The sequence below is a fragment of the Colletotrichum spaethianum genome, assembly GCF_022836535.1.
Source record: "Colletotrichum spaethianum MAFF 239500 DNA, contig14, whole genome shotgun sequence".
Lineage (NCBI taxonomy): Eukaryota > Fungi > Ascomycota > Sordariomycetes > Glomerellales > Glomerellaceae > Colletotrichum > Colletotrichum spaethianum.
In genome coordinates this window covers 1,140,782-1,168,554 of record NW_026054784.1, presented here as the reverse complement: position 1 = coordinate 1,168,554, position 27,773 = coordinate 1,140,782, and the positions used below count along the sequence as shown (strand labels likewise).

Here is a 27,773-nt window from a genome sequence, read left to right as displayed (position 1 = left end):
GCACGGCCAGCTTTCTCCCGCTCAACCTTGATTTCCTGCCGTCCGTTTGGTCGGCTCGCTGGAGACTAGCCGGCTAGTCTGGCAGCCCACGCCCGCCATCTGCAATCACTTACACGCGTCGCCCGTTGGCCGACTACCTATCGTTGCAGTGCCATTTTGACGACGCGCCATACTTTGACGGCGCCAAGACGTTTCACTTCGGCGTTGCTCCTATCGCCCCATTTCATCAGTCATCTGGCCCATCCGACGAGATTAGCAAAGTCCCCAAGGCGGCTCGTGTCAATTGCCTGCTCACATTGCTGTGCAGGGTAGCGACTGCATCTCCGAAATTGCCTGTAGACTGGACCTCTCGTAGAAGAGAGAAGAAAAAAGAGACTCCCGAAAGCCCATCCAAGTTGTGATCTTAGCAAAGACGATGCTATGCCAGAACCCTGATGCCAAGATACCGAATATTGCCTGCCGAGTGCTCCGCTGGCCTTGAGGCCCCAGAACTTCGCCACGCGATTCCTAGAGGAAAAAAAAAAAAACCTTCAGACTAGATCTTCGTGACATCTGCTCCAAGCACAAAAGGATATTTTGGATTTGAAGGTTCGCCAAGATCAAGCGCCTTGGTCGGCCGTGTGAATGCCCTTCAAGACATGAAATTCTCTGGTAGGTAGAGAGTGATGCTCTCACGACCAAGAGATGCGCACGACTGTGTTTTCTCTACCATGTCCGTTTCGCGAGGTGAACATGCCATCACACTGAACTCGGGATGCACCTGACATGTCCATCTTCATCTTGCCGCACCGATGCGGCACTTGGCCCCCTCCGTAGGGTACCTGAGGTGAACCAAAAACCAAAAGGCGACCCCGCCAATCACGGAGGCCGGGACACTTGACGCGGCGGGGAGACCGTCCAAAGCGCCCCACCACAGCCCGGGCCAAGCTCAAGCTTGTTCATTTTCCTCGCACCGAGCCACCGACCTCCAAACCCCAGGCCGCAAGAGAGAGCAAACACCAGCGCAACCCTCAACGACGTCACTCAACACGACCACACACACACACACACGCACCCCTGCGCTCGACACACGGCCACAACGACGGTCGCGACAGCCTATCGGTCAATCCCATTGCAAGCAGACCGCTCGTGACATTCACAAAGTCACCACTACGAGAACGCCCCCCACACCCACCACACACCCACAGTCGCACGCACGCGCAATGGCGGACAGAGGATCACACCGAGGCGGCGGCCGAGGAGGCGGCGGCGGCGGCGGCTACCGCGGACGTGGAGGCGGAGGAGGAGGACGTGGCGGCGGCGGCGGCGGCGGCGGTGACCGCGGAGGAGCCCAGGGGTCCGGCGGCGACCGCGAGAGGCCCAAGAAGGAGAACATCCTCGACCTGTCAAAGTACATGGACAAGCAGATCACCGTCAAGTTCAACGGCGGGCGCGAAGGTTGGTTGTCCAGATATCCCTTTCCCGGCAGTGCGCCACCATGGTTGGGGAGAGAAGAAAGGCTTGCTAACCAAGAACGTGCCCCCCAGTCACCGGCACACTCAAGGGATACGATGCCTTGATGAACCTGGTTTTGGACGAGGTCCAGGAGGTCATGAGAGGTAAGATTTTGCCCTTTGGGTGCTTCTGAGAAGAAAAAAATTGAGGAAAAAGGGAAAAGCCCAACGCTGACTGATACGTTCCTCTCTTTGAACCAACAGACGAGGAAGGAAACGAAACGACGAGATCCCTCGGCCTCGTCGTCGCCCGCGGAACCCTTCTCGTCCTCGTCAGCCCCGTCGACGGCAGCGAGCCCATCGCGAACCCCTTTGCGCAGCCCGACGAGGAATGATGTTTGGCCCGAGGAGGAAATCATAGAACCGGGAGGAGGAATTCATGACCTGGCTAGGGCGGAGAGGATTGGCAAAGTTTTTTTTAAAAAAAAATCTGGGCCGAGGAAGAGAGAGGGAAAGACAGAGGATCCTAGACGCCGAACAATCCGACAAGAAAGGAATCAAAAGGGGAGAGCTCGGGCCCAGCTCATGGCACAGCTGTATCAAGATTTATACCCGCGGCAGCAGGACATGAATGATGATGGCATGTCACACCTACCAGAACGCTGGCTGAAATGAGGGGACTCCGGCGCAAAGAGAATTCATCAAGCGCGGGAGGGCGTGACACGCACGGTTCCGCAAGATGGACATCTAACTCATCGCTTCATCGCACACAAAACGCAAAGGAACAATCAAATTGAAACTGGTTTCGTTACTGTTCTCTTCTCGTCGCTTCATCTATCCCCCCGTGCTTTCAAGTGGGAGGCCCCGCATCCAGCGGCATCGCCCATGTTCATCTCTATACTCTGCATCGCTTTCCTGGTCCAATGGACGGGCTCCTATACGCTCGAATTCCGCCAGTGCTGCCCATCAAGCGCCCTCGCTGTCCATCTTTCACGCGCAGCTCCAACCGTGAATCCAACACCGTAAACCAATTTGAATGGTCATCGCGCCCAAGCCTTGCGTGTCTCGTTGTTCATTTCACCCCGAGCATCGTGCTCCTGGTAATTGGAAACATCTTTCTCGGGGTTTTGGTGACGGTGGTAATAATCGTAATCGGAACAGGAAACTCTCCAGTCCTCCCAGCCCTAGTGAGAGGCTCCCTGGAATCCTCGCGCCGTCGACTGTTTTCCCGCCTTGAGCAGTTCGCCGAAAGCGTTGCCGAGCTGCTTCTTCAGGTCCTTATAACTGACTACAAAGCTCGTCTGCTCGTCTCGGCTCGTGAGGCAGATTCTGTCGTCGCTGCCAGCATCCAGCCTGTTCAGGCACCGGATGATGTGGCCCATGTCAACCACAGGATTACCATTCGCGTCAACCTGGTGAAAGACGTAATCGCGAAACAGCTTCAGCATATACCGTTCGCCGTTCTCCGACCACGCCCTGTCGCCATCGAATTCCTGTCTCTCGTTGACGGCACCAAGCTTGGCCATCAAGCGCACTAGTCGACCGTTCTCCAACTCTCGGAACAACTCGGACTTCATCGTGTCAGCCTCATGCAGGCTGGCGTCCAATGTAGCCACCATGTGAACCGCGATGCCCCGTATAAATTCCTCGATCCCCTTGGGTGTGGCGCCTGCTGGGGCCGGAGTCAGGAGCCACAAGACAGTATCGGTGAGCTCCTTAGAATACACTCGGCTCATCTGCTCCATCGATCCCTTCAGGTTAGTGAGCTGGTTAGGCGGCGTGTTGGTCGCCAAAGAAAGTATCAGCTTGCCGAACTGAATCAAGTCTTCCTGCTGTAGCTCCTGAACTGGGCGACGGGCTTCAAAATGGACCACATCCAGAATGGAGCAGGCACTAAGCCGAATGCGGTTCTTGTCGGTGACGATAACTTTACTCATATCGAGGCAGCGTGCAGCCAGATTCAGAGTATGAATAGCCTTCAATGCGTTGGCTATTTGTGAGACGTAGCCCCACAAGACGCTTTCCGCGATGGGGTTCTTTGCGTTGAAGCGGGTGCCATGGGTCGTGTTCGGTTGCGCAAAGTGTACCTCGGCAAGTGTCTTGGACAGAGGGTGATAGTCTTGAACGAAGAAGAGGGAGCTGTCCCCAAATGCCCGAGTGGTGAAGGCATCGTGGATTGTCACCACGCTGCCGTTGTTAAGCTTTCGCCATTCCTTTACCGAGCGAATGGCCTGCTCGTTGGTCAACCGGAAGCCTGATTCACGTCAGTTTGATTTAGACCGAGACCTGATCTTGAAGCGTACCCTCTAATCGTCGGAGGCAGTAGGTTTTCCCGCTCTTTGACGATGTCGCCTTGTATACCCAGGTGGTATAGCCGAACACGCTAGAGCTCTTTCGATGACTGGTATCAAGAGGAACGAGAGAGTAGTAGTTGTCCAGTGGAGGCAGCGTCGAATCTATAGTGGCGTGAGCTTCAAGCACTATCTCGGTTATCGTGCCAACTTACTCGGCATGACCTGTTGTAAGGCCTCGGACTTGCGTTGCATTTCCTCACGAAGCTTTTCGGGTAAGAAAAAATCGTGAACTTGTCTCTGAAATGGCAACAGGTCGTCTCTGTATGGCCCTACGGGAGCGTACAGGTGGTATTGAAGCTACCTACCGTTAGTCTCGCCTCATCGGATTTCCAATCCGTAATTCTTACCGGCTGGAGTGGGGCGGTGTAGGCGTTTTGATGTTGGAAGTAGGCCGCGCTTGAGCCAGCAAGGCCAGTCGGGTCGTCTGCATATGGGTTGAAGGGTGTGGCCGGCAACGCCTGGCCAACATTGGGCATGGTAAAGGGGTCAAATGAGAGCCCCGCGTCTGAGGCCGTACCATTGGCGGTTATCTGCAAGAGCTTTAGTTCATAGTACCATGACTGGGCAACAGACTTCTTGTTCCTACCCCGGTACTCAGTTCAAAATTGGAAGGGGTAAATTCCCGGAAAGTTGCGGGGTTAAAAACGGTTGATGAAGCTTCACCATCCTGAGCAACAGCAGGCGTCGCAGCTATGAAAGGTTCAGCTTCGAGTTTCCACTCAATCAAAGACTTGCGGGTTACATACAACCTGCTCCTCTAGGAGTGAAGACGGCTGCACTGGCTGCTTGGGAGGAGAATGTTGATTTCTTTGAAGGGCCACCTAGCGCATTTGCGCTCGGTGATGCTGCGGAGGGCAGCCCAGCCGGGGTGAATGACGGTGAGTCGACATTGAGTGCCTTTCTCGCGCTGCGGGGGTACACAAGTCAGCTCTGCTCTTCAAAGCAAATTTCGTAGTCCAGATGTCGAGCTAATTCGGTGCTCAACAGCTCATTGGCTCCGGTATGTGTCACATCCTTTTGGAACACTCAAAGATCCAGCATTACAGTGCCTTCCTTTCCAGACCCGATTCCTCTGAGTCTACACTGCCAGAGCCCGTATGTCAAGGCGCAGGTAGCTTTCGCTATCCGTGGCATCTTGGAGATCTCATGCTTTCGAGCCAGAACCGCAAGCTGTATCAACCCCCCCCCCCCCGGTTTCTCGTCAAGAGACTCATGGGCACAAGGACACTGTCGTATAGGACTACTACAACAACCTGAGCAGATGGACCTCGAGTCCCCTATCGCAGCGTCATGCAAAGCCTGACAATAGCCAATAAACCCCCACACTTCCGGAGGAGGGCATCGGGGATTGGTGGTGAGTACGAAGACCCCCGGGCATTCGAGAAAGGACATCGGCCATCGCTGTGCGAAGAAAAACAGAAGGCAGCGTAGCAGATAGGCACCTACAAGTCAGACTGGTTACTCTGGCCGCCGGGGCTGTTCTGGACCGAGTTGGATCGGTTCTGGTCATGGTTAAAGGCGCAACCCGTGTTCTCGTATCGGCAGTGTCCATATATAAGTACGTTTCGGCATAGTGTCTCTTTGTTTTCTAATGCAATTGACGGTACGTCAGCTGTGGTGTCACGGCCAAGTGGTCGGGGGAATGTGTGGGCGCGTCCACTCGCCTCGGGTTTTGGGCTTCGGCGACCCAACTTGTCGACGAAGGTCGGACTGTGGGTATCGAGAGGTCGCCATGATCAATAGGTTCGGTGGAAAAGAGGTTTGCCGCCCTGGTCGACGCTACGACGTCTGCAAAGAGTCAGCCAAATCCAGAGCCCATGGTCGAATTGTCGTCGAGGTCGTTTTCATGGCTTGGACGCGCGCGCGCTGGATGTGGACGGGGAGGGACCGGGCTGGTTTGGGCGGGGGGTGGACAGAAGACAAAGGCGGGCAGAGAAGAATGGAACACTGTGAAGGACTGGAGCTCGCGTGGGGCTGGCGCGAAGCCGGACGGGGGTCAAATTTTGGGCGGACGCACTTGATCCTTGCAGACATTTCCCATGGCTCGAACACTTTTGGTGGGGTAGGCGTCTCGGTCATGGACACACACGATATCGGTACGGAGTTGGTGGTGGTGAGGTTGGCTGGTGATCAATCCGTCGAGTGCAGGATGATGTAAGGCGTAGTCGTCGGAATAGGGTACGGCGGTAAGGCAGGGTTAGATGTAGGCGCGCGCGCCGGAACTAGGAGGACGTCTGCAGCCCTCCGCAGATAGGAGGTGGACAAGGGACCGGCGACGGCGACGGCAACGGGGAGAGCGGTGGTGTTGGTGGGAGGATGATGAGGTAAGGTGCCCGCCTGCTCTGCGAAGAAAGAAAAAAAAAAGGTCGGGCAGGCGGAGAGGAGCGGGTATTGGTGGTGCACCGTCCTTGGTGAAAGGTGATTAGACGGCAGCAGGAGGCTGGGTGTCGGCTGCGGTGTTGAAGCCAGAGAATCAACCGGGCTTGACTCGATGATGACACACCCTCGTAACCCAAGGTCACTGGAAGTCAATGCTCTGGGCGCTGGACTTACCAGCCTGCGCTAAATGTGCGTGAATGGCGCCCTGAAGCAGTGGACAGACGGAGCGCGAGTGCATCTCCACTATCCGAGCCGAGCAATAACAACAGCCAACTCGGACGCTCCCTCACTAGATGCATCGAGTCTGAATCATGTCCCTCCCCTCATACTGTACGGTGCGCACAGACCCAATTCAAAGCTGATTGATCCTCGTCTAAAGCTCCTTGGCCTCTGCTCCCGTCAGCAGAACGAGACATTGCTGATAAGTCATCGGCGGTCCCATTATCCAGGAGAAAGTCTTAGAAGCGTGCTAGGAAGGTTAGATTCCGCGTCCTTTCTTGCGGGTACTAAACCAAGCTGCATAAATGCCCATGCTTCATCCAACATCGGTTTCTTCACAGTCATGCATTGAGATTCCAGGTTGTTGCATCCGCAAGGCAACTCCATCTGGCCAAGCTTAAGTGAACGAGTTGCGTGCTCGAGCAGGATATGCAAGTAGGCAGCGAGATTCGTACTCCACTTACTTACATTACCGGGTAGAGGCAAGGCAAGTCCCACGCCGATTAGCGATAAGCCTCTTAACACGCTGTGGCCTTCCGGACGCGGTCCGTCGCAGACGCGGTACCTCAGGCCCAGTGTCAAAGCCTGGCAAAGCAGGTACCCTCCACTCCTGTCTCTGCCTCCCCCCCAAAGCCCACGGATAAGTGTCGTCACCGGACTGCCCTCAGTGGACATCAATTGCGGCTGCACCTCAGACACCCGTCAACTTCCATCGAAGCCCACACATCCAGCCTCTCTTTTCCCATGGCCGAACCGCAGTTCGCCCCTTTGACCTTCTAGTTTTACTGCCGACTTCCCATGGCACACTTGGATCCTTAGACTCTCCCAGCCTTGCTCCATTCAAGCTGCCGTCCGTCGTAAGCGCAACTCCCGGTACTAGGCTACCTTCATACCTGGCCATAGCCAACCCAGCTTCCACCTCCGTCTGAGTTCTTCCGCAACCCTTGCCTTTTGACTTCCTCAACTGTCTGACCCATGGACTGCTGAACTCGGCATCGCATTTACAACACGTCGCAATATTCACCTTTTAATCCTTGGCTTTGCATCCACAGCCAGCCGTGAACATGGCGGAGAGCGGGGACCTGGACTTGGGACAGCTGTCAACAAGTCAGCAAGAGGCTCTGCAGCAATACACGAGTGTCACGAATCAAGACCTCAAGGATGCGATACCGCTACTACAGCGATCGCAATGGAACGTTCAGGTGTGTCCTGCTACCCGGAATTTGCCACGCCCCCCGTTTGCACGTTGCGCTGACCACCATGTCTCTAGATCGCCATCGCCAAGTTCTTTGACGGTGAAGGCCCCGACCCAGTCGCAGAGGCTATGGCACAGGACATCCCCCGTACAACAGCACGGCATGAGAACCTCCAAGAAAGCCTGCATGCCTCAGCAGGTCGACCGCAAGCCCCCCGACGAGACCGGCCCGACCCTGCGCCGCGAATCGTTCCCCGGCCGAATACCATCCACAGGCCACCTTTTCTGATCGGGCTGCTGCTGGCGCCCTTCAGCATCGGGTACAGCATTGCATCCAAGATCTTTCGTACGGTTTTTTACCTCCTCAACTTCCTTCCGAGGCAGATCCGGCCACGGGCCATCACGAGTGGGCCAGGAACTGGGTTAAGGAGCACCAATGGGCGCCGCATGCTGATGCCTCGGGATACTGCTGCGCGATTCAAACGTGAGTTTGAAGAAGAGTATGGAAACACGGAGCTGCCGTGGTTTGAGGGGGGCATTGCTCAGGCGCAAGACCTGGCCAAAAAGGAACTCAAGTTTTTGCTTGTGGTCCTTATGTCACCCGAGCACGACGATACGGAATCCTTCACGAGAGAGACTCTTTTGGCCCCAGATGTAATCAGCTTCATCAACGATCCGGCGAACAACATTATTCTGTGGGGCGGCAACATCCTGGACTCGGAAGCGTACCAGGTTGCTCAAGAATACAACTGCACGAAGTACCCGTTCTCGGCGATCGTGTGCCTCACGCCCAAAGAAGGGAGCACCAGAATGAGTATCATCAAGCGCTTGGCTGGGCCCATGCCCGCTTCCACGTATCTTTCGGAAGCACAGGCCGCCATTAACAAATATGCGCTGGACTTGGCGGGTGTTCGAGCGGAAAGAATAGCGCAGGAAGTGACGCGGAGCCTCCGGAACGAACAGGATTCAGCCTACGAACGTTCACTTGCCAAGGATAGAGAAAGAGCACGACAACGTCGTGAGGCGGAAAAGGCTGCGGCGGAGGCTGCGCGGAAAGCCGAGGAAGAGGCCGAGGCTGCCGCAAGACGCGAAGAACAGCGCGAGAAGTGGAAGCGCTGGCGGGCGACAACAATGGAGGACGAGCCTCCGGTGACCAGCAAGGATGTTGTCCGGATTGCGCTGAAGATGCCCGAGTCATCCGGCGCCGGGAGAATTGTGCGCCGGTTCCGGAACGATACTACGATGGAGTCACTATATGCGTTCGTGGAATGCTACGACGTGTTGACAGCATCTGAAGAGGTTGCCGAGAAGGCGCCAACCCAGCCCGAAGGCTATGAGCACGAGTATCAGTTCCGCATCGCATCTGTCATGCCCCGGGTTGTGTACGAGCCCAGCAAGGAGGAGACGATGGCGCAGAAGATTGGGCGGTCAGGAAATCTGATCGTGGAAGACGTGTCGGCCGATGACGAGTCAGATGAAGGGGATGATTACTCGTCTTGAATGGCGCATGTGCATCACGGCATCCGGTCGAGCGAATCTCAGTGCATGATGAGCCGGCGATAGCATCAGTAGATAACCGCGCCATCTTGTTCGCGCAGATATCGAGCAGCCAATAATAAACTATCATCCAATTCTTGGGTTTCTGAAGGTGACTGTCAGCTCGTCGCAGAGCAAAAGTAGGTATTGTGGCGAAAAACGTCCCGCGGGAGCCGCTTTGGCTAGCAGGTGAGTAGGTCAAGTTCGAGACAGACTGCGGGGTTTCGTAGGCTTGTGAGAAGAGGCAGCCCGACGATGTAGGATCGTGGGGACGCTAAGAGGGGTGATTTGCGTGGCCCTTGACATCTGGCGTCTTGGTCGTCCCCACACGGACGAGACTAAAAGGTGCTGCGATGCAGCAGGTCTCGTGGCGCTGTCCTCTACGTACGTAAGTGGTGAGAGGTTGTAAGTGCTTGCGTGGAAAAGTGAGGCTGTGCAGACTTACATTACAGTGTAAGTGCACTTGGCTGAAGAAGGGCCGGGGGCTTGTGTTTTGGGGGGAATGAAACGAACGGCGCTGGCGGCAACACAACAGATAAAAAGGATAGAGGAACAAGAAGGACGAGATCGGACGGCTAGTACGGAAAAGGGTACCAAGTCTAGACCAGGCGTCAATGTAACATCAGTAGGCTACATTATTAAAAAAGCAGACACGCCAGACAGACAGACAGACAGACAGACAGACCAGACCACAGTGGCACGGCCGTCCGATCTCCTATAGAATAGGACCCTGGATTATGGCATGAATCTTGTCTGGGCTATTCACCCACATACGTCAAAACAAGTGTTGTCTTTGATTGATGCGACCACAATATCGATGTGGGCTTCCCCAGAGAATGAACAAGTATGTCAATTACGGGAGACAGTCAGCTAGCTACGTTGCTCAGAGCGTGATTATCCATTAACCAGTTGAGATATAATTTCTGTAATTCTGCGGGATGAACGTCGAACTAGATGGACTCCTGAAACCGAAGGGGGAAAGACTGCACGAGAATCTGGTGTGACGGCGTCGGGGAAAGTACCCTGGAACCCAATGCTGGCTGGTCTGGCTTTCTTAAGAATGCGACAAGGGTACTCATAATGCGTGAGGTACGTACCGGAAACGTACACTACAGTAGCTAGCAAGGACCCCCAAGTCCCACCGTCTCCTCTTAAGCATCACTTTGCCTTCGAGTCGTCGTCATGCTTCCTGGGAGTCTCGACGCGGTTTGACGGTACCTGATCTAAACACTTCGCCGCAGTAGGCAGGGGAGAGGGTTTAGCAGCGAAAAGCCCAGCTGACAGAACGCTCTCATTCTCCTTGACACACGCATCCATTCAGTGCTGCACAACCTATGCAGCTTGCTCCAACAGCAACATTGCAAGGTGCTATACATACGCCGAAATTGTTTGCCAGGGACAACTGCATATACACTATCCAGTTCACTCACTCACCGACCGATCCCTCGGACACCTGCCTCTCTCCCATCCCGTCTCATTAAATCACACATGACTTCAGACCCAATCACACACAACGACGATCAGCCACCGCGCCTTTGCGCCAATCTCTAGGGCATCCATCTATCGAGCATACTGTGGAAAGCACCAAGGGGGCTCGCCGGCTTTCGCAAAGCTCGAGACTGCCGCTGCCGCCACTACTCGCGGTCGGCCACTTTCGCTACGTATCTCGAGAGGCGCAGACAAACCCACCCGACCTTGACCCTTGTTGGCGCCGCCTTCCTCCCCTTCACCCCGCCAGCACTCGTCCAACGGTCCAGCCCACGCACCACGACGCATACCCGTACACGCTTTAAAAGGACCCCGTGGACCAGCGCGGGACGCCGGGCTGAGGTTTAATTAAGATTACCCCCCCGTTCGTCTGGCCCGTCTGACATCGCCTTACCTACATCCCTTCTGATTGCTTACCTCCGAGCGTCACACCCAGGCTGCAGCTCGACAGGCCTTGCGTATTTTCTTCCAATCTTCTGCCGCTGCCTACCACACGCACCTACTGTCATTCGGATTCTGCACGAAACTTTAACACAGACACCCGTCATCGCCTTATCGACTTGGTCGCGATAGCTTCTGCCGCCGTCTAGCCGCCGTAATTTTCACTCTCTCCCACCGTCCGGGTTCTCCGCGTTGAATCGGTCGCCTGCTCCTTTATCCATTCGAGGGCCCTTGCATTCGTCCTCCAGACACACACATCTCCCCTGGTTCCCACGCCTGCCCAGGCCACGACCACAAAGATGAAGGCCATGAAGGGGCTCAGCGTTAATCGCATGATGAGTACCATCAAGAAGCGAACGACAAATAGTGAGTTGAGAGCGCTCTGCGTCTTGTCCTCTCCAGCATATGCATGGTCATCACGAAGGAAGTGCTGATCGACGTCTCTCTCCGCAAGGCTTCAGTGGACCCGGCGATGCGTCGGCGTCTTCGGACCCGCAGAACGAGACGCCTGAAGCCATCGCTGCGCGTAGTGTGGTACGCAAAAACCCGTCTTTTCAAGGTCAGGGGCCATCGCTTACCTCGTTTTCAGAGACAATTTTGCGAGTCTGGAGGTCCCAATGCTCAGGTATGCTCATCGGCGTCATATTCTCAACCTCTGAAGTTGCCTGCTGACCCGGTGTTCCAGGGTGACGAAGTCCTCTACCTCCCACCCATAGTCGACGCCGCCGAATCTTCCCCGGCCGCCGCCGCCGAGTGCGCGCGCGTCATCCGTAAATACCTGGCCAAGGACAACCATGCCAAAGCCTCATGGCAGTACAATGCGATCATGCTGATCCGCATCTTGACCGACAACCCCGGCCCGACCTTCACCCGCAACATGGACAAGAAGTTTGCCGATACTGTCAAGGAACTCTACCGATCTACGCGCGATCCTAGCGTTAGGCAAATGCTGTCGGAAACGCTGGATACTTTTGAGGCCACCAAGATGGACGACCAAGGTCTTGGCGAGATTATTTCCATGTGGAAGAAGGAGAAGGAGCGCAGTTACAAGCAGTATGGCGTAAGGGTTCTTTCGAATCGATTTATATCATCCACTCAGCTGACATACCTCACTAGAACCCGAGACAATCGACGACGGGACCTGAACCTAGAACGATGAATGCACCTGCATTCGACTCCCATTCTCAGAATTACTTTGCTCGAAACCATACTAACCGTACTCTGCCCAGTCCTGTGGAGCTTGCGAGCAGACTGGAGGAAGCGCGGACATCTGCCAAGCTCCTGTCTCAGGTTGTAGTCAACACTCCTCCTCAAGAGGTGATCGACAACGACCTGATCAAAGAATTCGCCGACAGATGTCAGAGCGCCTCAAGAAGCATACAAATGTACATGGTGGCAGAGAACCCTTCCCCGGACAACGACACGATGGAGCATCTAATCGATACGAATGAACAACTCCAGTCGGCACTCAATCAGCACCAGAGAGCCGTCCTTGGCGCCCGTAAGCAGCTCGGCATTGGTCCACGGTCAGATAACGCAAGCCCCGTGAGTCCTCAGCCGACTGAACACCAGCATCCGAACCCGCCGCAAGAGTGGCAGCAGGCGCAACCGTCTTCTTCCAGTTCGACACCGGCTCCTGCCCTGCCAACGAGGCCACTTGAAGGTAACGGGAAGGGAAAGGCATCAGAGTCGTTCGCGCCGCCTCCAGGCCCTCCACCAAAAGCGCAACAGCAACGCCCGACAGAGGATCAGGATCCCTTTAGAGATCCCCAGCCGGAAAACAACTACTCTTCCTCAAGCAGACCCGGAGGATCTGGTAGCGCAGTGGAACTGCCCAGTGAGGAGCCGCGTCTAGCTTTTGAACCCTACCACCCGGGTTTCAACTCCACCCCAAGCTATCTGGGACGGCAAGACAGTGCTCTGGGCAAGGTCACGATGCATGGTGCTGACGCTGCCACCACGCCTGGTCCCCTAAGCGGCAATCCGATCCAGACTGTCGATCTCAGAAACCGCCAAGACACAGTCCGCGAAGACTCAGACGATGACCTTTATGATTCAACCCCCAAGAGCTCCAAAAAGAAAGACCCAGTATACAGATATTGATTTGTGTCGTGGGCTCCAGAGAGTATTGTTCTTGGTGTCATGTTAATCGGCAATAAGTCCCAAAGCGCGTTGCTTTGGAGCCTTGATCGGCAGAAATGGGCGTCTGTTTGCATTGCCATCGCAGGTGGAGAGGGATCTGCCCGCTCGATGAGCAGAGTTGAAATCATTGGGTATAGGCATCAGCAAAGCACGGCGTCTGGCTAGGGAAACCTGGACGAAGTCAAGTCGTTTAGTTTTCTGCCAACATTTTTCTTCTTTTCTATTTTGGGTAGCTTTATCTACTTGGCACAGAGATATGACAAGCCACGATTGGAAATACTTCGCGACTAACTTATCAAGCAGTGTTCCTCTGCATGCTTCCCCTTGACAATACCACACATGCCAGCAACGCGTACAAAGTGAGGGAAGCATTTGGCACAAGACTGCTATTGTCTAGAGGTTGGTGGGCCCATCGTCCACAACGACTGGTGCCGTCAAAGGCGTTGGAGTTGGCTAACGATCCAATTTCAGCCCTCATGCCCTGCGTCCGTGCCGCTCATCGTTGATGATTGTGATGTGAAGTTCTTGCTAATTCCTACTGGATCTATCTCTTTCCTAAGCTTTCCCTTTTCATTTCGGTGCGTGTCTCGCCCAAGTGCTGCCTCCCATGCAGGGGCCGGGAACCCGCAGATTTGTTAGATTCTACATGTCGTATTTGCCCGATCCTGACCGCAGATTTACCGCCGGACCGTTCCGGATTAGCTTGGGACATGACGTTGTTTAGAGATAGAAAGTAGATAATACGTTCAGTTATCGTGACAAGGACTTTGGGCATGTGACTGAGCAGCGGGAGGAGAGGACTGTGCGGACTTGGGACGGAGGCTTCGATCACGGACGGAAAAGCAAGTCGATGAAGACTGAGAGACGAAAAACGCAAGCCATGCCTGTTTTCTCTCGTGTCCCGAGTGTCCGTCCGCCCATCCAACGTATCCGTCGACATAGCTTCCTCGTCCCATCCTCGGCTTTCGGGACGTGCGGGTGCCCGTCCAAGAGTACAACGCACGAGGCTTTCCTGTTTCCCATCTCGACATCGTCTCAACTTCGTTTTCCTCTCTTTTATGCTGTTTGCTAGGGCATAGCACAGTCCGTGATACACACGACATGAACAACTGAGGAAAGAACGGTACGATCTGAAATTTGTGTTGTTCCGCCGATGGCTTGCATACCAGAGGGAACGTGCTTCGCCACGAGGCTTGGCGGTCGTGGTTTCGTGACTTTGACCGGGACAGGAGGACACTGATGCTGATTGCTGATATCGTCGGGTCTGACAAGCGAACCGTGTCTTGTAGCGGCGTTGAGTAGCACTCCGTGTATTGCATGTACCAGGAAGGCCAGGTGTTTTCTGCTTCCCCCCAACAGCATAGGAGAGCGGGTACAGTGTATGCTGCCTTCGATCTGAAGACCGCGCCATTCTTCTACAATAACGCTCCGAGCACTAGAATCTGAAGACCTTCGTGGTGCTCTGAATGGCAGCTGACCTCAGCCTTGTCATTAACATCGTTCTGCCACCAGAATCTCGGCCGATTTGGCACGGCTTCTACATGGTCCAGTCGGTGAATATTGAAACATCGGCATATAGAAGCACTATGATTCAGTTTCATTCTCATAACATGTCCATATCCTTTATTAACCCAAATCTACTGTCGCTAGAACAGAAATCGATTTGTTTTGTTCCCTACTGCAACTCCTGCATGTCCTTCTCTAAGATGAATGGCTGAAATTAAGTGATGAGCTAACGCATCCTTGTCTAGCGGAGCTCTTCAACCCGGGTCAGCGCTGATTGTTCCATGTCAGCTATCATTCGGTGTTTTTACATTACAAGTTTGCTGCTAGAATGGCTATATAGCGACAAGGAGACGGCAACGATGCCTCGACCACTGCCCTCAGGAAGCCGGCTTACCTCGTGCTACCATCATAACGCTTCCAATTTAGACGGCCTTATAATCAACCTCGTCTGCTGAAAGATGTGGGACGCGAACTGCGACCTTGGACGCTTGTTCGAAAAGCGAATTTATAGGGGTTCGACACTTGTCTCCATCACTAGCGAGAAATAGCGTCATCGTCTCACTGAGAGAGCAGTCGAGAGGAGACAAGAGCAAGAGGGACCAACGGTTTACGTATTGGCTGATTGGTAATACGCGTTTTGAGGTACATTACGCAAGCTATCTGATACTACAGGCAACACCAGCTCGGTATGTTTGAGCCGAGGACTTAGCCATGCACCCAGCCGAGATGAAATGCAACATCCAACTACAATTAATGGAAATCGTTGTACGATACCTTCTTGACGAGGGATTCGAGATTGACGAAGCCACTGACCGCTCCTGGACGGCGGCTACCTTGATATGCCTCAGTGAGCTGAGAGGCACGGCCACTGCCGTTGTACCGAGGTCGACGGGACTGCTGGGCTTTGTTGGTCTACTAGATAAAGTCACTGGGAAAAGTAACCAAGAGAGCCTGGTGTTGCCCATTGAGAAGTGGACAGACAGCATCCTGGACGCACAACTCTTCATCATGCAACATGGAAGAGCACATGTAATTGCAGGCCTTCTGACCGAGCACGGGGCGAGCGTCTAAATTGAGGATAATTCTGGCTCGACACCCATTGACCTGGCAGTTGCTGTGGTAAGAGAGCCGTGGGGTTCATCAAAGAGAATTTGGACGGCTTTCTCGCTTTCACCATCAATCACCACCCGTCGCTAACAGAAACGGGCCCGAGTGAGGCTTCAGGCCAGACTGCCGTGGACTTTCCCATAAGGCCATATCAGGGCTATGGGGCGGATCTTACCAATATGTAGATTGGAGACCATTGAAAAGGTTGGTGTATTAACATGCCAAATCCCCCCCCCCCCCCCAAGCCTCGCAGCCCCCCCGCATTCTCCTGGGATCCCGAGTTCAAGGCAATGAAGGGGGAATGGGGCAGGAACAGAAATATGCGGTCTGAAAGATGTTAACTGTCGAAAATGCCGTGTTTTTTTGGTCGGGGGTGATTGGATCGCAGGCATCATACGTTGGGTTTCCGCAGAGAGCGTAAGAAGCAAGCGAAATTCTCCACACTGGTTTCGATCTTCACACACAATTGAGAGGAGCAAAAATCAAAAACATACAACACCAGGTATTCGCTGGTCGTCACCGACCCAACTACTAATCCGGCCCTCACTGGCTTATCTATGGGAGAGCGGACGGGATCCCGAGTTCTCCAGTGGGTATGGTCGTATGTGACAGACCAGCAACATATACTTCCCTAAGTAGGACACTTCTCTGTCATGAAGTCTTAGCTGTGGGAGTATTGACCTCCTGTTTTCGAAGTCTGACACTTCCAGTATCGGAAGGCAAGTCTCCCCTCTCAGCCCCATTTTACGGCATAAAGTAAGTCGTCTTCATGTGGCTAGCAGGTTCGTTACCCCTCGTGGCTCTAAAGCTGTTATGACCTTGATGGTAGGTTCAACAGTACCATTATCGCCAGGCTGCAATCACTGTCACTAACGTGCGGGCAGCACAGGGTCATTCGCTCCAGGCTATAGTCAAAGTAAAGTATAATTCAGTAGTTACTCCACATTATTAAGTATTTTGTACCGTATTAAAAGATTAAGATGTAATATAGGCTAGAGGTGCCATGTGTCGGATTCTACGTACATGATTATAATATACCAGGTGAACTGGGCTAGGCTGCTTATGGTGGTCTAGAACAATTATATTCCATTAATACTATCCTCCGCATGAAAGAAAGGTTAACCAATGTTGACACCCCCCAGCCCAGGTAGGTACCATAAAAGTTTCCTGGTGAACAGCGGCATAAAACCTATATTTCAGAAAAAAACTACTTGTTCCTCTCTCTTAGGCACTATGCGACAGCGGGCTTAACACCGAACTTCGTTGGATCGATACCTCTAGCTCAATAGTAAGCACGCAACACGTCCGGGCTTTCAACACGTCTCAAACCCTTATGTTAACCAGGCGCACAAGGCAGAACTGCTGCTACCCCGCCATCTATCTCCTTAAGCCACCTCAAGCAAAGACCGCCGGACGCTACAGACTTAGCTATACACAGCTTCGACAATGGGAAGATTCAATGACCGTGCAAGGCAATACCTTGCCGTACTTGTCCGTATAATCGGCGTCAAGAAGGAAAAGCCGAAACACGATGCCGAGGTCGACACCAAGGTCGATGCCAAAGTCGACTGCTGCACATGCTGCCATGGCTTCGAAGCCCATACAGCTCCTGAACATGAGTCGACAGTAGTGGCCAAAAAGGGATGGAAGTATCGCCCAAATGCCGAGGTCCCCTGGAGACTCGAGCAGGTGGTTGAGAAGGAAGAGAACTGGCGCGGAACCTGGGTCCTGGAAGTGAAGGACCTGCGGATGATGGACTGGGGCACTACCCGCGTGCCCAAGGCCGATCGTAACAGACGAGGAGGGCGGTATCATCGGCAGCCGACGCGCCATCTGCTCTTTCCGGCCGATGGGGATGAGTACCGAGAGACGTTGACCGGAGGCCAGGACGACCTGCTGGTGCAGCTTGGGAAGCGATAGGGGCCAGGACATGGGCGCAATAAAGGCCATCGCCAGTACGATACTTGCACGTTTTGGACCGAACTATATTTTCTTGTTCTATTGAGATTTCTTCTGTGTTGATTACGGAGAAAATGCAAGTGTTCAAAGCAGCGCTGCTTCAGAAACTACAGTAGTATGCCAACACCAGAATGATACAACAGCATATTGACAATATCCCGAGAACCAGCCCGTCTGTAATGAAACCGGGCCACGGGCGAGACTATATGGTACTCGACTCGGGAGAGGCGAATTCAGCGTAAGCACACTCCAGAGATACGGATTTATCAAGCGTGGCAGTCAGCGTCTTGCCAGAATCATGGTCAGAGATCAAGACTGGGAATAAATGAAGAGTAATAGATGCGTTCCAGGTATGGCTGCAGGGCTGTACAAGTCAACCTCCGCAGTTTGCATGTGGGATGGGGAACGTGACGGTTCCGAGCTCGCTGAAGAACTGCATCCTCCGGACCCAGTCGACCTGGTGAACCGTCTGGACGTTATTGGCCTTCTCTAAGATAGTGATAATAATCGATTTACCACACTCCAGATTACAGCGTGGGCTCGTTCCCTATCTTCTCCTAGAACACAAACGCCAAGAGCAGACATACGATCTCGGCCGGTTCGTAGTCTGCGGGGACGTTATTACTCACAGACGACCTCCATAAGGCCGAAACGGGGCGCGAGGTAAAGTTATTCGAGTCGTCCACCAAAAGGACCAGCATTATGTGGATGTGAGTTACAACAGACCCATCCCGTGCAGAGGTTGAATATTGCGCATTTCCAGGAGGAATCCGTCACTTCACCCAGTATAAAAAATTTAGTAAGTAACGTTCAATAAGAGCACATTTATTATTATCGTTTTTTTTTAGCCTAATACTCGAAAACCTAGCAATCGAAAGGTACAATAATATAAACCAACTTCGGCCTTCATGTCTAATGCACAGTAGACCGAAATCGTCACGCAATTAGGAGCAAAAATCAGAAACATACAACACCAGGTATTCGCTGGTCGTCACCGACCCAACTACTAATCCGGCCCTCACTGGCTTATCTATGGGAGAGCGGACGGGATCCCGAGTTCTCCAGTGGGTATGGTCGTATGTAACAGACAAGCGACGTACACTTCCCTAAGTAAGATGCTTCTCTGCTGGGCCACAAGGGGATCGGGCGAATCAGAGAGCTTGTGACGATGGTCGTTGTGGTATTCCGTATCCTCTTTGATAGCATGGCACATGGGGCGATGGAGGGGAGGGAGAGGGTTGCAGTCGACCCGATTGCCTATGAGGGTGTGAGTGACAAGCTGGTGCGAAGAGGGGGACTGGAAGAAGCCCAGTTGGCGCCGGGTTTTGCTCGGGTTGACGGCAACACTGGGCAACCCAAAAAAAACTTGTCCTAGTTTGTGTATGAAAGGGAAACAGTTCAGAATAACTTTCCGATGGGTGTCGCTTCTTGCAGTCTATCGGGGCTGCAAGGTTGACGAGCCGACTGTCAGCTCTTATGCCCATCGGCCGGGGTAGAAGGAAACGAAGATGGCCATCAGATGGTAGTCTTCCATCGTTATGGGCGCCACCGTTGTGGACGTGTCTCTTGTTATTGGTTCGCGTTCGCAACAACTCTCTCTTTCGCTTTTTCTCTGCGCCGACGCCAGCCCTTGAAAGCCCGGTGTTCCTTGCCTATATCATGAGCAAGCCCTCGACCAACCATTGACGGACGAGCAACCAAGTCCCATGGTTCACACATTGGGCCGATGACAGGCATGGGAATTACGGCCGATGGTATGCCAATACCAAGACCAGCCACCGCTGTGCTAGCCAGCCTACGGCGTAGAAGCGGAGTAGAGCCACGACAGACTCACGTCAAGACAGGAACTCCCAACCGGCCTGGTTGAGATGCTCAAAGTAACAGCTCCTCAACCGCAGGACTTCCTAAACCAACCAAGAGTCGGCGATTAGGACCGTCTCTTCTGAGGCCAATACAGGCATGCAACGCTGGGCGAGAAAACGCCTGGAGATGGGACGTGCTGGGCTGCAAACACCATCCGTCTCGGCATAAGATGTCAAGGTCAGTGCGGGCCCCCCTTTCTTCGACGTTCAAAGCTTCATTCCCTTGAGGTGAGAACGCTCCGTTCGAGGATAGCAGACCATCCCCGGTCGAAGTTGGCCTGAATATTTGCCGCGCTACAATTTTTTTCCTATATTTTGTATTTTTATTTATTCTTTGTTTATGGGAGGGGGAGGGGGGCTCTCGGAACCTTCCCCCTGCCAGCCTTGTTTCAACGACGCCCTATCATAGACAAGGAACCACGAGAAGAACCAGGCATTGGAGAAGAGCGGGCTCAAAGTAGGTACATCGCCTGTGCCGCCTGAATCGAAGCTGCGATGGGTGTAGGATGGGAGAGGCACCCGGCATGCTCGACCACGACGTCAAAGGCGGTCGTCTCGGATCAAGTTCACATTATGACCAAGCCTGGCATATGGAGCTGCGGGAAAGTGGGTTAGTTTGTTTCATTGGTCGACGTTCCTGCCAGAGAAGACTACACTAGTAACTGACCTGGATGCATGCCAGCTCGTTCGTACACTACATCGTAGAGGTCTTCGAGACAGGGAGGTAAGGACTGCTAGTACCCATATTCAAGGTTGATGGTCGAGGGGATTGGTGAAGAAAGTCGTCAAGGGCCGGTGGGCCAGGATGCAACGTGGAAAAAACCTAGTGCGGGCTGTGCAGGGGATGGTGCATGGGCTCGGTGGACCACTCGCATCTCTGGAATCTTTGGGCTGAGATCAGACGATGCGGCTGATGGAACAGAGATCGACCCTCCCCTCAACCCAGTCTAGTTGCAATCTCGGGCTCCGTGCATCCACCTTGGTGTGTTCTGGAAGAACCACCCAACCACAGGTTTGATTGAGTCGCGTCGTATCGCCCCAGGATCGAAGGTGGGCGGGCGATGACAGCCCACTGTATATCCCTCTAGGCGAGCCCTGTTAGAGTTCGTAACTTTGTTCTGGAGTTGAGGCCACCAGCCATGTTTTACCGCGGAAAGGGGCTTCGGATGGATGTGGGTACGTCGCCCATGATTTGTACACTAACGACATGTTATCATTCCTCGTGCTCGAAGCAGACGACTCGAGACACTCAAAGACTCGGCCGGGACCGGGCCGGCACTGCTGGTCGCTGCAGTCCGCAGTCTTGCGAGTCGTGGCGTTAGCTATGCGTGCACGGCGGCGGTTTCAATCGTGAGCGATTAACAGAGTGGCTGGCTGGCCGGCAAAAGGACTCAGCTTCAGGCTAGAAGGGTGTTGCCGTTGCGGCGGTTGGAGGCGGGGCCATTCATCTAAACGGCATTGGAGTTATCGCCGCATGCATGCATGCATATCGACTTGTCGCCGGTCAGCGTTTACCTTAGTGCCGACGTCGCGACTCGAGCCCGATGCGGTTCGTTCGTCGACGTATGCATGCATACGTACAAGTACCCGCACATGAACAGTGCGCTAGGTGGTACTGGCCTGCAGTCAGACAGGCTGGCCGGGGATTTGACACAGCATGCTCGGACATCTGTCCTCTCCCCTGAGATCGAAATCGTCACTGCACCATGAGAGTAACAGGAGGAGGGGCAAAAAAAGGAGGGAAAAAAACTACCTAGCACGTGCATGGTAGTATGTCTTACGCACGTAATAGGATACCAGGGCGACACAATCGCCGAAAACCTGGACTGATGTTCAGGTTGCCGCGAACGGCCCAAGTAGCACCAGTGTTCGTTGACATGCAGGCTGCGCTATATCGACACATCATCTGTCGGCGAGTGTGCAGAATCGAGGTATCGCCGCACCTCTTGAACAGTAGGATGCGAAAAAGAAAAGAAAATGTCCCGGCGACAAACGAAGAACACTTGTCGAGCACAATTGAACGTACGTACATTGGTGGATGCGGGATGTCATTACTGGGCGGTGCGGGATACCTGGGGGACCCTGTTCGAAAACGAATGCAGCAGGGGTCCAGGTGCAAAACCAGACGAGCAAATCGCATCCTATTGCTGGTCAGCAGCCCGGATAACGGAATGTTGCTGATTACAGTGTAATTATCGATGATGTTGACCGCTCCTCTGGATTATGGGTCCCGAATGATTCTAATTATGTGGATATGTTCAGGTCCAATTCCAACTCCAGTTCAGTCCGAGGTCTCATCCTAATACCAAACACCTTGCGGGCAGAAATATTTCCGAGTGCACGGAGGTTGTCGAACAGGGGCTCCTAGCTTGATGGCGGCAATCCGAGCGTCGCAAACCACAAACATCACTTCATCTTGGTGATTGTGGAAGAGAGCGGGACGGGTGACCGTTCAAGTTGACATGGGATGTGTACCCCCAGCTTCACTGTTGTCTGCTTTCGCCACCGATTGGGTCCCGAGGATGAAAGTTGAGGGCAGTCCCTACCGCACTTGTCTTGCCGCCAGTTATACCCTCCCCTCCCTTAACTATATGTCCGTTCCCGGCGTGGCTCGCGATTGGATCGTGAGCAGCGTGACAGGTGAGGGAGGCGTATATCGAGGAAGTTGACTCGAGTGACAACCTCGCCGCCAGCCAAAATGATACATACAGAGGACCAATGTTCAGATGCTGACACAGCACCCTGCAGCGAAGGTGGTTCTCTGGTAGATTGGAGTGCAAAGAACAGGAGGCCACGAACAGAAGCAGTTGTGTTGTCAAAATGACAACACTGTCATCATCTGGTGACACACAGGGTATAGTTGGGATGGTGAACCCAGTTGGAGGCCTGTAGTTCGTAGTCGCAGGCGCAGAATTCAAGGTAAACAATCGTCAGTTGTTGCGGAAGCACCACCGTAGCGCCGCCGCCCTCATGCAGCCTGCCATGTTGGTCCCATCGCCTATCGTCCGATACCACGATAGAGCCGGTGTTTGGCAAAAAAAAAAAAAGAAAAAAAAAAGAGAGAGAGGGAGAACGAGGGTGAATGAGCGACGGGTATCCACAGCGAGCGTGCTTATCTGCCGACGCGTACCAAACAGTGAGTTCCATCGCCTGCCCGTTTGCTGGGACGTTGGGAAATGACAATGGGATGGGTAGGCGAGAATAGCGTAGCATGGTCTGAAGAGTTGGGACTTGAGCGTGACCGGTGAAGGTCAAGTCAGGGGTTAGACCTAAGCTGGAGACATTCGCATCTCTGGTTTGATCCGATCGGCGTCCATCAGGCTACAGATGAAGCTCCATCTCGGCGGGAAGTGGCACTTTACATCTGGGATCGCTGTCCCATCGGCAGAAGAGGACACGGAGGATTTCCAACCTGACGAGAGAGAAGACGACAGGGAGGTGAAGCCACGGCCCTGGAGGTGGGAGTGGAGTCGGAGGATCCCTCCGTGGCTCCGCTGATGCTGATGTCGTTGGAGTTGCTGCTGCGAGCTTTGTAGTGAGGGAGTGGAGAAAATGCCTACGTATACACTATACAAGGTGTGAAAGTAAAGGTGAGAGAGGCAGCTAGCGAGAAACACACCACACAGAGTACGTGTCCCTCTCAGGTATGCATTTATACAGAAAGCTATGCATCCAGACGGCAGCGATCTTCGGATTGCTTCAACCCCCGCATTGACCAGGGTGGAGGAGCCCTCCTGCAGACCCTGCTGGGATCCTCCCATGTTGTTCGAACCCGCATTTCCCTTTTGGGACATTCTTGCGAAACGTCCCTTGACCTCCTCTTTCTCCTCATCCCATCCACGTCCAATTCCTCACACTTTGCACCTCACCTCGTTCTTCGCTCCTTACGCCTGGCATCGGAATTTCCCTCACAAACACAGTGACGGCTTTTCCTCAGACAAAACACGCAATTCGCAAATTCGCACAAACACGCTCTCGCTCTCTCGCGCGCGCGCGCGTGCTCTCCCTCCCTCGCTCTCTCTCTGGTCTGGTCTGCGGTTACTGCTTCACTGGGCTTTCATATCTCATCCTGCACACAACCTCGAAGTACCCAGGGTACAAGGAAGGGGTCCTCGTTCTAGGGCGTATCGAGTGAATTGAAACATGTTCTATTCCCCACCCGGGGTTTTCTGCCCAGGGTCCCAAAACTCTCCAATCCCTACCTGCTTCCATCTGTTGCTGATAATAGTACCGTCGCTGCTTGACACAGTGTTGTCCCCACGAAGTCGGTAGTGTGTACGAGGTACTCGCGCAGCTATTCTTCTTCCAGCCGATCTTTTGCTATTGATGTCTACTGGAGCTGTTACGGATGGTAGTTGCTGCCGTGGCTGGCCTGTCTCATCGTTCCTTTCCAAACCAGTCCCGTCCTGTTTTGGCGCGTGACTTGTTAGCCTTGAAAAAGTCTCTTCGCTTCCACCCGCTCTTCTAGTCTGTCCTTCCCCGTCACCCTTCCGCCTTTTCTTCTCTAGCTTTCCATTTCTTCATTTGCGCCATTCTTTCTTCTCGTCGTTCTTGTCCTTTGGTCGGCTGGGGCTGGCCCTGTCTCTCCCTACCATTCATTTGCCCGTTGTCATCATCATATCTTAGTTGCCCGGTCCCAGTCGGGTCAACATTCGGGATCCATTCCCGTTCGGCTTCCCCATATCCAAGACCAATTACTGCATATCTTGACATATACGCCCCATACATACGCATACACACACACACACACACACACACACACACACACACCAACACGTACATACCAGCGGTACCAACCAAGAATCCTTCTGCATCTTCCCTTGCCTCTTGCACACGGCTCCTGCGACTTAATGTCGATGACCCCCCATTGACTCCACATCCCCGTCCCGGCCCTCGACCCGTCCACTCTTCTCTACCGGGGCCTCCTCCTGCTCCCTCCGCCCTCTCCCTCTTCGTTGTCGGCGTACTTTCTGGTTGCTCCCGTCCTGCAGTTGCCACACAACGAGCTAGCTGTTGTTGGCCACTTGGTCCATTTAACTGTACCCGCTCGTGACATTGTCCGCAAACAGCTTAGCCCCGTCTGTCAACTGGTGGATCATGACTTCGGACCATCCTAGCTCTATTCAACAGCACAACACCTTCGACTTTGATGGAACCGTTGATAAGACCCTTACTCCCCCCCTCTGTGCCAGCCACGAGGTCCCTTCACCTAGCTCTACGTTTCCTCAACACCTCCCCTCAGCCCTGACTCTCTCCTGCTCCTCCATGTGGAAGCGCCATTTGTCGGCGAATGGCTACCGCATCCTCCCTTCGCGCAGCGCCTCAAAAATGGTCTCTGAATGACCTCAGTTCCGAGCTGCTAGCTCTCATCTTTGAGCAGGTATGTACTCTCTCAATGTTCCTTGCCTGCATTTGAAGCATTACTCTCCTCACCCATTACTTTCACCCGGCGTCTTCTCACATGCCAATATTAGCTCCGGGAAATAGACGAGCGCGCCCTGGCTGCCACGCGATGCTTGTCGAGGCGCTTCGAGGCCATCGCAACGCCTATCTCCTACCGTACTCTATGCCTCAACGAGCGCATTGTTGCCCCAGACGCCGACTCGCAGTACCCCAATCTCCTACGCAATGTATCCAGCTACACCAACCACGTCGTTGCACGAAGCGATCTTGACCCTGACGGCATTCGAAGGGTTCTGGACAGGGTGCAACGACTCAAAACCGTGCGGTGCGTCACATTTGACTGCTGCGCAGTTCCGAGACTACAGTTTGCTGAACTATCTTTGCAGGTGGCATTACGTCGACGCCGAATTTAGATCGGGGCGCCTCTGGCTCCCGTCGGATGTGCTTAATCCCCAGCAAACGCGGTTCAACGGCACCAAGCTGTTTGTCGAGGATCTGCCGCTCCGAGAATTCGAGGGGCAGCTGCGAGACACCTACGTCCGAGCCATCCCCACAGACCTTCTAGTTTCCCTCAAGCTTGCCAGTCCAGCCCCGCCGCTCACGACGCGATTGAACTCTCTCAAGCAGCTTCTCCTACTGTCCCGCCGTCTCGAGACGTTCCACTACGAAGACCGAGGACAAGGAACGAATTTCAAGTTCGCTCAGGGGGAGCGCATGCCGCCCCTAAAGGACTTGGTCCTCAAATCCTACGACTGGAACCACTCCAAGGAGGATACCCGAGCATACTGGGACTTCACCCAACTCGAGTCGCTCGATTTGATTTCGGTACCCGTGTTTAACTTTCTGTCAGCCGTCGATTTTCCTCACCTCGCGGGGCTACGACGTTTGCACTGCGAGGACTTTAGCGCTCACCTCGTGGATAAGCGACAAGAAGCCACAGGCGGTCTCTATTTGCTGGTGGCGAACCACATCCGGGCGCTGCAGACACTGAGCGTGACCTGTCACATTCAGCTCTTCCCTTTGGATGGAATCCTCAGACATGGCGCCTCCCTGCAGGTGCTTAGGTTTCGTGACCACATGGGATTTGGAGAAGAGGACCGGCGGTGTCCGACGCTCTGGGCTGAGGATATCGCGACTTTGGCACAGGGCCTACCACACGTGCATACGCTCGAGGTAGACATGGACGTGGCTCTATGCGATCCGCCAGAGTTTCTGCGCGCCATTTGCCGCTTCCGCAGCTTGCAAACTATTACGCTCCACGTTCAGACCGTCCTCCACCCCCTCGAAGTCGTCCACCCGGGAATGGATCGCGACTACGACGCAGCTCTGCGCACTTTCCAGTTCCTCTTACAAGAGAAGCAGCTCGCCACTCCTGATGTTCCATGGAAGCAGATCACCATTAATGTTGGCGGTTGGCGAAAGGTTATGGTCCGACGGTTCAGCGCCGCCTGGCGTCGTCAGAACGAAAACGGCGTATACGCCGAACGGTGCTTTGTGCTGGAAAGGAACGAATACGGACAGATGGCCTATCGGGAAGAAATGAGCGTCGAAGGACGTTCATCAACACCAACACCTGATCCGCCGACGCCCAACATGGAGACCGATTACGAGTAGTAGAAAGACAAAGCCCAGGGACGAAATTGCGTTGATTACGCACAGAGCTAGAAAAGGAGGAGCGCATAATACCATGGAAGAGCGAGACTGAACGCAAAAATCTCCAGAACCAATAGCATATAGATGGAGAGACTGACAAAGCCAGCACTCTAATCTTAATGATACCAACGATGTTCATGACGACGTATCATTTTGTATCACTGTCAGATCCCGCACGTGTGAAGACAACAAGAACACGCGTGGTTGTTTCCTAATTGAGTATATGTTTCTTAGTGTCATTGGTGAGCTCGGTATTCTAGCGAGCCCGGTCAGGCTTGACACCATCGGCCGAACCATCATGCAACAGAGTTTACCGCCAGTGACGTGTCAAGACCCCGAATAGGTATATCCCCAAACCCTAGAAAGGCATCGTTCGCGACTTTGCCACGAAGCACAGAGCAGGTAGGCGGCCGGGCGTGCGGTCTAGCCAGCGGCAAAGCAGCAGCACCACACCACTATCACCAGGGATTAGTGGCGTTCGATGAATGCTAGCACGAGGGAAGTGTAGATCGACAACAAGTTCGGATCGGTCGGCAGAGCCGGCCGGGGTGATGCAAGGACGGCCAACAGAACCAAGGCCCCAGGACAACCAGAACTCTATATGTTCATGTCCGCCGGAGAACAAACCTCGAGGATCAGGCATCTTTGTGCTTCACTTCAGGCTTAGACCGATTTGAACAGGTCGAGGAAGCCAGAACTGAGGTATGGAAAAGACCTTGCGCCTTTCCATCTTTTGCTTGGTGGAAGCGCCATACTTGGGACGATTTATCTGGGTGAGGTCCAAAGCAGCACATCTTGCGGATGTGTTGAGGTTTGTAAGGCAAAGGCTTATTGTAATCTCTGGGCGCCAAATAACTGCGATGCGAGGGGTTTGCCGTATTCCTGGCGGGCTTTTGTTACCTCTGAAGCCGGCTTGCCTTGGGTGCCTGTGTGAACCTAGCATTCGCTTGTCCTGGGATAGGTTGAGAAACTCCGGCGTTCCGCGCGGCCCCGTCCGGACCTTCCGGCCCCGTCCGGCTTCATATGCCCACGTTTCTCGTACCGGCCGGACGGTGAGCTGACCGAGAACCCCCAATTTCACCGAGCACAGACGCAG

General features: G+C 53.9%; 5 protein-coding genes and 2 non-coding genes across 7 annotated transcripts; 5 read left to right on the top strand and 2 right to left on the bottom strand.

The window, feature by feature from the left end:
- Nucleotides 1-1,202: 1,202 nt before the first annotated feature.
- On the top strand, nt 1,203-1,828 carry ColSpa_06259 (U6 snRNA-associated Sm-like protein LSm8; the record flags this gene model as incomplete). Its single annotated transcript, XM_049272471.1, has 3 exons — nt 1,203-1,437; nt 1,527-1,598; nt 1,698-1,828. The coding sequence occupies 3 exons, from the start codon at nt 1,203-1,205 to the stop codon at nt 1,826-1,828; spliced, it is 438 nt and encodes a 145-aa protein (XP_049128428.1).
- A 5,621-nt stretch (nt 1,829-7,449) lies between these two features.
- On the top strand, nt 7,450-9,080 carry ColSpa_06258 (UBX domain-containing protein 4; the record flags this gene model as incomplete). Its single annotated transcript, XM_049272470.1, has 2 exons — nt 7,450-7,587; nt 7,656-9,080. 2 exons carry the CDS (start codon nt 7,450-7,452, stop codon nt 9,078-9,080), a joined length of 1,563 nt encoding a protein of 520 aa, XP_049128427.1.
- A 2,264-nt stretch (nt 9,081-11,344) lies between these two features.
- ColSpa_06257 (uncharacterized protein) lies at nt 11,345-13,148 on the top strand (the record flags this gene model as incomplete). Its single annotated transcript, XM_049272469.1, has 4 exons — nt 11,345-11,411; nt 11,500-11,579; nt 11,707-12,098; nt 12,275-13,148. The coding sequence occupies 4 exons, from the start codon at nt 11,345-11,347 to the stop codon at nt 13,146-13,148; spliced, it is 1,413 nt and encodes a 470-aa protein (XP_049128426.1).
- Nucleotides 13,149-16,289: 3,141 nt separating this feature from the next.
- On the bottom strand, nt 16,290-16,405 carry ColSpa_rRNA_021. Its single transcript, XR_007414252.1, has one exon. It is a non-coding gene; the product is annotated as a 5S ribosomal RNA (ribosomal RNA).
- Nucleotides 16,406-17,246: 841 nt separating this feature from the next.
- ColSpa_06256 (uncharacterized protein) lies at nt 17,247-17,720 on the top strand (the record flags this gene model as incomplete). Its single annotated transcript, XM_049272468.1, has 1 exon — nt 17,247-17,720. The coding sequence occupies one exon, from the start codon at nt 17,247-17,249 to the stop codon at nt 17,718-17,720; it is 474 nt and encodes a 157-aa protein (XP_049128425.1).
- A 1,003-nt stretch (nt 17,721-18,723) lies between these two features.
- ColSpa_rRNA_020 lies at nt 18,724-18,839 on the bottom strand. Its single transcript, XR_007414251.1, has one exon. It is a non-coding gene; the product is annotated as a 5S ribosomal RNA (ribosomal RNA).
- A 6,072-nt stretch (nt 18,840-24,911) lies between these two features.
- On the top strand, nt 24,912-26,638 carry ColSpa_06255 (uncharacterized protein; the record flags this gene model as incomplete). The annotated part of the gene is made up of 3 exons (XM_049272467.1): nt 24,912-25,001; nt 25,096-25,349; nt 25,411-26,638. The coding sequence occupies 3 exons, from the start codon at nt 24,912-24,914 to the stop codon at nt 26,636-26,638; spliced, it is 1,572 nt and encodes a 523-aa protein (XP_049128424.1).
- Between the last annotated feature and the right edge of the window lie 1,135 nt (nt 26,639-27,773).